The sequence below is a fragment of the Leptosomus discolor genome, chromosome Z, assembly GCF_034619465.1.
Source record: "Leptosomus discolor isolate bLepDis1 chromosome Z, bLepDis1.hap2, whole genome shotgun sequence".
Taxonomy (NCBI): domain Eukaryota; kingdom Metazoa; phylum Chordata; class Aves; order Leptosomiformes; family Leptosomidae; genus Leptosomus; species Leptosomus discolor.
This window is the reverse complement of record NC_141419.1, coordinates 30,592,765-30,599,884: the sequence shown is the minus strand read 5'-3', so window position 1 is coordinate 30,599,884 and position 7,120 is coordinate 30,592,765. Positions and strand designations below refer to the sequence as shown.

General features: G+C 61.6%; 1 protein-coding gene across 1 annotated transcript in view; it reads right to left on the bottom strand.

Annotated features, from left to right (window-relative positions):
* Positions 1-358, bottom strand: part of LOC147413252 (uncharacterized) — a 4,552-nt gene extending 4,194 nt beyond the window's left edge. The window contains exon 1 of the mRNA XM_086480066.1: positions 290-358. Coding sequence (XP_086336192.1) covers positions 290-358 — 69 coding nt within the window. The remainder of the gene's footprint in view (positions 1-289) is intronic.
* Between the last annotated feature and the right edge of the window lie 6,762 nt (positions 359-7,120).

The window sequence follows — 7,120 nt, the reverse complement described above, 5'->3', positions numbered from 1 at the left end:
TACATCAGCAGATGCCCAGGGCACATAGAAAGGCGGTAAACCCTCTTGCTGCTCAAAGACGCAAAGGCTGCCTCTCAGAAAGCGCACGCCGCCTTCTCCCTTGATGTCATTAGCCCCTGCCTCAAAGGGGCTGAGGTGCTACCGAGCCTTGGCCTAGCTCATGGAGCAGGTGTCTAGGCCAGGGGCCGCGGCAGGTGACGACGGCAGGCAAGAGAAAGGGACCGGGGAGAGCTTTGACAGCATTGCCATGGAGCCAAGAGGAGCAGCCCCGGAGAAATGACAAGCTCACCCCGAGAAGAGCTGCCAGCATGTTCCCTGTCGTATCCAGCTCCAGGAGGCAGTCATCAAAGAAGGTCATGCTGACCACTTTTCTTCGCACAGCAAGGATGCCAAAGCCATTGAAGGAGAATTCCACTCCTTGTTGTCTCGGAGGGCCCCAGCGAAGAAAAGCAGGGTCTCATGTATGCACCGCTCCACGATTTTTTGTTGGAAGTGGATGTCTGCAGCAATCTCCTCAAAGTCGAGCTGAACAAGTGGTGTCTCGTCTAGGAAACAAGCACAAAGCAACCAAGTCACTGCCACCGCAGTTCAGCTGACTCCCAGACTAGGTGCCGTCAGTGGCCAGCACTCAGGCAACGCTCTGCCAGAGGCCATTTTGGCTTCAGCCGCGTGTCCAGAAAGGACCTGATGGTCAGGAGGAGGCAAAGAGAAGCTTTGCCTCCTGCTGCCAGCAACCAGCTGGAGCATAGGGTGAGCTGGGAGATGAGGCTGGCTCCCCAGGGAGGGTCAAGGTGCTGGGTGGACGACCATGTGCCCCCGCTCCCCCGCTCATCGCTCTCCAGGTCACAAGAGCCTTCGCTCGGCCATGTCACAGAGATGGTCGGCACCAAGGCAAATGCAAGGCCTGTGCAGGGGATGCACCTGTTGTCTTACCAGGAATTTCGGTCTTGGTACACTTGAGCTTGTAAAAGTTCTTCAGAAACCTGCACGGCTGGAACACGGGTCTCTCAACAGGCAAAACCTGGTCCTCTCCCACCGTGGCGCAGGCTGGCACAAGGGCAAATGTCCCAATTCCGATGTCCACCGCCTGAAAATGCAAGCAGGAGGAGGGAGCGTTGTCAGGGCTGCGCAGAGGCGGGAAGGCTGCCAGATGACTGGCATGGCCCCGGGGATGGCGCTTTGTGACCCGCTCCGGATGCCCCAGGGGGCAGGATGGAGCACGGGCAGGAGGCGAGGCTCACCCTCTTCTGCAAGAGCTGTCTACAGATGTACCTAGACGCGGTAGCCCAGACTCTGCAGATTTCTGGAAAGCAAAGGAAAGGCATGCCGTGCTCTGAGTTGGCAATGGCCAGCCGCCCGGCACCCCCCTCCCCTCCCCACAGAGGCGACAGTGGAGTGCACTCAAGCGCCCCCTTGCCCTGAGCAAACACTCGCACCGCCGGGGCTGCCCAGCTGCGTTCTGGACCGCCCCCAGCCTCCACAAAGCCCATCCTGTGCCCAGGACAAGCCTGGGAAGGAAAGGCAGGCATCAGGAGTGTTTTGGGGAAGGGGATCCCGCCCTTTGACACGGGCAGCGGTTAAGAGGCCTGGGCTACCAAAGCCGCCCTCGAGCCCCAGGGCACCATCAGGCAGGGCTCTTCTTGCAGCCGCCAGTCCCCTCCAGAAGACCACCACCACAGCCCCAGCCTCAGGTTTTCCACAGCTCGTCTCCACTTCATCTTGGCTCCGACAGAGCTCCTGCAAGGGCCCTCCCTCCAGGGCCTTACCGCTGGTGGTGAGCTCCTTGAGGGTTGGGAGGTCGTTGGGCCCCAAGGGGTTAAAGAGCAGGTACTTCATCCTCTTCCTCTCCCTGCACTGCAGCCGCTGGGAAAGAAGTGCTTGTCCTAAAACCCCTCTGCTCCTCTCCTCCTCCTCCTTGCCACTTCCGCAAGCGTGCCGGCCTCCAGCGCTCTCCCGCGGCCTCCCCTCGCCTCCTGGCAGCAGGGCAGCTCCTGCGGAGCAGAGCGATGGTGAGAGCAGCCCCGTGGCGTTGCCCGGGCCTCGCTGGGAGTGTGGTCGGGGGCACGGTGGGGAGAGAGAGTTGTTGCTGTGGTGCGGGTGTCCCACTGTGACGTCACAGGCCACCTCGCGGCCCCACCCACCTTTGTCCCCAGGGGGGAAGAAAGTAGTTAGGGCTGTTTAGTTTGGTGGGAGGCTGGAGAAAGTGAAGTGCAAGGAAATGTCCTCACATAGATGTTGAAGGGAGGACACGGCCAAGACTTGGTGACTGGTATGAAACACTGGAAGTTGAAAGTGGTGCTGCGCTAGCCCCAGACGTGTGTGCGGAGGTGCGAGCGCCACGGGGGTGGACAGCCCGTTGTGACATCACACATCACAGGCAGTCACAAAGAATCTGCAGCTGGCACTTTGCTGCCGAATCCGTGAGTGACGCGTGAGCAAGGCCAGGATCCGGCTCACGTTGCTGTCGGTGCGCTGGCGCTGTGGAGTCGCTTGTGATTTATTTCACTCAGCAAAGACGGCACATACGAACCTGCACGTGCACAGGAATGGATGGCTTGAATCAAAGCGGGGAGCAGCGTGGTCACTCTGGCTGGGCACAGGCACCAGCAGCCTTTATTTGGCAGGTTCCCGTCTGCAGAGGCACTCCTCGGCCCTGCCACCCGCTGCTGACGGCTCTCCCGTTGAGAAGGGCGTCTGCTGTGATGCCTAAGGCCCCTGCCGCTGGGCTCTCCGGGGCTGCTTGCAGCTTCCTCGTGCGGCTGGCGGTCGCTGGGCCTTCCCAGGGCGCTCCAACAGCCTCATCTTCTCCCCCTTGCTAAAGGACACAGAAGAAAGGGCCTCAGCTCCGTAGCCAAGGAGAAGGGCCCACGGCACCCCAAAGCCTGGCTCGGGCCAGTACTTCTCGCAGGTGCTGCTGAGCCCAGGCCGCTGCTCTGGGCCGTGTCTCGTGGGCCGTTGCGCCCCAGCCTGTCTGCAGTGAAGAGTGCAGATCAGCCGGGCGTGAAGCCGGGCCGGGCTGAGCCTCCGACACATCAGGCATCAGAGCTGAGGGCCGGGCACCCGGGAGTCACGGCGTGGGGAGGGCAAGCACCGCCTGCCTGCTTTGGGAAGGCAGAACCCAGCCGGCTGAGCCAGCCTTCCGTCTTCAGCCCAGACACCTCCAGTGGTGGGAGCCGCCCAAGGCTTTGCCCGGCCTCTGCAGGAGCCAGCACACACTTACACTTCCAGTGCGGTCTCCAGGTGGTGCAGCTCTGCCCGCCCCTCTGTGTCTCTCTGCCTTGCAGTGCTTTGGCATGTCTCCTTCTCCTTTAGCCTCTCCCTCAGCTGCTCGGCATAGGCCTTTCTCAGGAGGTGGGGAGGGCGATCGGGGTCCTCAAACAGGTAGCGGCAACGGCTCTGCAAAGGCAGAAGAGCCTCTCCTAAAGCAGTGCCACCAGTGGCTGGGGCTGCTCGCAAGGCTTCAGCCGAGGCGAGCGGCTTGCGCAGGCTTGGCTTAGTCTTCAAGGCAGCGGTGCTGACCCCCCCAGAGAGAGGTCTGGGCACGAAACAGACCGCTCATGCCACCGCCAACTGCACGCTTTGGCCTGGGGCCCTAGGAACAGCTCCTCCTGCAGGGCAATGTGCAGGGCAGCAGGCAGACGGAAGACCCCTGCCTGGCCAGTTGGCCACAGCGCTGCCGGGAGACCTTCCCTGCAGCCCTCCCAGGGGATGGGGAAGGGGAAACACCCTTTTCCAGGGGGTTGTGAAGTGCATGCCGTACCTGGCCTAGCTCCACCTTCTGCCCAGTTCTCCTGGCATGGTACTGGCGCCACACTTCTGCTTCCACCTCTTGGCGCTTGAATGCCATGTACAGCCGGAGCTGGTTTTCTTCCCTCTCAGTGTGGAGGGAGCTCGTCCTCTAGAGGCCACACACACACCACACGCAGCGTTAGTCTCCTTGGGCTTGGGCAGGGCAGGGGGGCTGGGACGGTGGGCAGGTCCTGCTGCCCCTTGTGCCCCGGCCCAGAGCCCAAAATGTGACACGGGGCTGGCAAATCCCTAGGGCGTACCGTTCCTGAGGGCTGCGGAACACACGCAGGGAGCCGCAAGTGCGACCGAGCTGGAGGTTTGCTGAGCTCCGTCGGCTTCTCCTGGGACTTCTGCTGGATTACTGGCAGGAATCTAAAGAGGCAACACAGGCTGAGCTTGTGGGAGCCCAGTCTGAGCCTGTTGCTCCAGGATGGGCATGCAGCCTTCCCCCCCCCAGCTCCGGCACCACCAGCCGGTTCGGCAGGAGGAGCACATGTCCGGCAGCACAAGGTCTCCGGGGCCTTTCGGCATCAGCACAGACACCCCGGCCAATGGACGCCCCTCGCGCATACTACAACAAGGGCACCGGGTGCCCCTGCGCCCCCCCACCACACTGCTCCGCCAGCAGGCTCACCTGGCTCGGCCAGCTTCCTTGGCTTTAGCCCGCTCGCCTTCCTTTGCCAGCTGTCTGAATGCAGAAACCCTCCTCTGAGCCAGGGACACCGGATCCAGCACACTCACTGCAAGCAGGAGACAAGAGGAGGGCACAACAGTGTCTTTGGGAGCCTGTGGGCCAGAGAGGAGCGCCCACAGCCCCCTGCCAGCACTCCTCAGCTGGGACATTACCTCTGCGGGCACCCCTGCCCCCAGGCGCCAACTCTGTCCTGGGCTTCACAGAAATGCCAGGGCCCGATGCTGAGTTGGGGGTCTCAAGTGCAAACCTGGAAACAAGAAGGCACCAGCTAGGCAAAAGGGCACCGCGCCTCCCTGGGAGGTGATGCTCATAAGCTTCTGGCAGGCATCTTTGGGAGCCACTGCCAAGTTCTTGGAGGACACAGCTCTCTGTGGGACCGGAGGGGCCCCACGGCCTCCCTCAGCTTCTGACGGTGCTTGCCTGGCCTTCCTGCCAGAAAGCTGATGACGGCAGCACACGCCCTCCTTGCTGCCCCTGCAAACCCTCCTGCCTCTCTCACTCTCTCAGGGCCCATCAGGAGCAGACTGGCTGCTTCACCTGCACTCTCCAAGCTGGGCAGCAACAAGCAGCGGGCAGACAGGGAAGCTCTCCGGGGAAGGAGATGCACTTGCCTAAGCCCAGCAGGAGAGGGGCCTCGGCAAGAGGGTACCTCCACAGCAGGGGCTGAGCAGCTGCTGCTGCCTCGACCAGCCAGGGGCTGCAGAAGCCACCCTGCTCACCTTGGCAGCGTGATGACCCCGTCTTGACTGATCCGGCTAAAATTGTCTTTGCCCGCGAAGGCCACAATACTCATCATCTTGCGGTCCTGCAAGGGGACAGGGACACATCAGCAGATGCCCAGGGCACGTAGAAAGGCGGTAAACCCTCTTGCTGCTCAAAGACGCAAAGGCTGCCTCTCAGAAAGCCGCACGCCGCCTTCTCCCTTGATGTCATTAGCCCCTGCCTCAAAGGGGCTGAGGTGCTACCGAGCCTTGGCCTAGCTCATGGAGCAGGTGTCTAGGCCAGGGGCCACGGCAGGTGACGACGGCAGGCAAGAGAAAGGGACCGGGGAGAGCTTTGACAGCATTGCCATGGAGCCAAGAGGAGCAGCCCCGGAGAAATGACAAGCTCACCCCGAGAAGAGCTGCCAGCATGTTCCCTGTCGTATCCAGCTCCAGGAGGCAGTCATCAAAGAAGGTCATGCTGACCACTTTTCTTCGCACAGCAAGGATGCCAAAGCCATTGAAGGAGAATTCCACCTCCTTGTTGTCTCGGAGGGCCCCAGCGAAGAAAAGCAGGGTCTCATGTATGCACCGCTCCACGATTTTTTGTTGGAAGTGGATGTCTGCAGCAATCTCCTCAAAGTCGAGCTGAACAAGTGGTGTCTCGTCTAGGAAACAAGCACAAAGCAACCAAGTCACTGCCACCGCAGTTCAGCTGACTCCCAGACTAGGTGCCGTCAGTGGCCAGCACTCAGGCAACGCTCTGCCAGAGGCCATTTTGGCTTCAGCCGCGTGTCCAGAAAGGACCTGATGGTCAGGAGGAGGCAAAGAGAAGCTTTGCCTCCTGCTGCCAGCAACCAGCTGGAGCATAGGGTGAGCTGGGGAGATGAGGCTGGCTCCCCAGGGAGGGTCAAGGTGCTGGGTGGACGACCATGTGCCCCCGCTCCCCCGCTCATCGCTCTCCAGGTCACAAGAGCCTTCGCTCGGCCATGTCACAGAGATGTCGGCACCAAGGCAAATGCAAGGCCTGTGCAGGGGATGCACCTGTTGTCTTACCAGGAATTTCGGTCTTGGTACACTTGAGCTTGTAAAAGTTCTTCAGAAACCTGCACGGCTGGAACACGGGTCTCTCAACAGGCAAAACCTGGTCCTCTCCCACCGTGGCGCAGGCTGGCACAAGGGCAAATGTCCCAATTCCGATGTCCACCGCCTGAAAATGCAAGCAGGAGGAGGGAGCGTTGTCAGGGCTGCGCAGAGGCGGGAAGGCTGCCAGATGACTGGCATGGCCCCGGGGATGGCGCTTTGTGACCCGCTCCGGATGCCCCAGGGGGCAGGATGGAGCACGGGCAGGAGGCGAGGCTCACCCTCTTCTGCAAGAGCTGTCTACAGATGTACCTAGACGCGGTAGCCCAGACTCTGCAGATTTCTGGAAAGCAAAGGAAAGGCATGCCGTGCTCTGAGTTGGCAATGGCCAGCCGCCCGGCACCCCCCTCCCCTCCCCACAGAGGCGACAGTGGAGTGCACTCAAGCGCCCCCTTGCCCTGAGCAAACACTCGCACCGCCGGGGCTGCCCAGCTGCGTTCTGGACCGCCCCCAGCCTCCACAAAGCCCATCCTGTGCCCAGGACAAGCCTGGGAAGGAAAGGCAGGCATCAGGAGTGTTTTGGGGAAGGGGATCCCGCCCTTTGACACGGGCAGCGGTTAAGAGGCCTGGGCTACCAAAGCCGCCCTCGAGCCCCAGGGCACCATCAGGCAGGGCTCTTCTTGCAGCCGCCAGTCCCCTCCAGAAGACCACCACCACAGCCCCAGCCTCAGGTTTTCCACAGCTCGTCTCCACTTCATCTTGGCTCCGACAGAGCTCCTGCAAGGGCCCTCCCTCCAGGGCCTTACCGCTGGTGGTGAGCTCCTTGAGGGTTGGGAGGTCGTTGGGCCCCAAG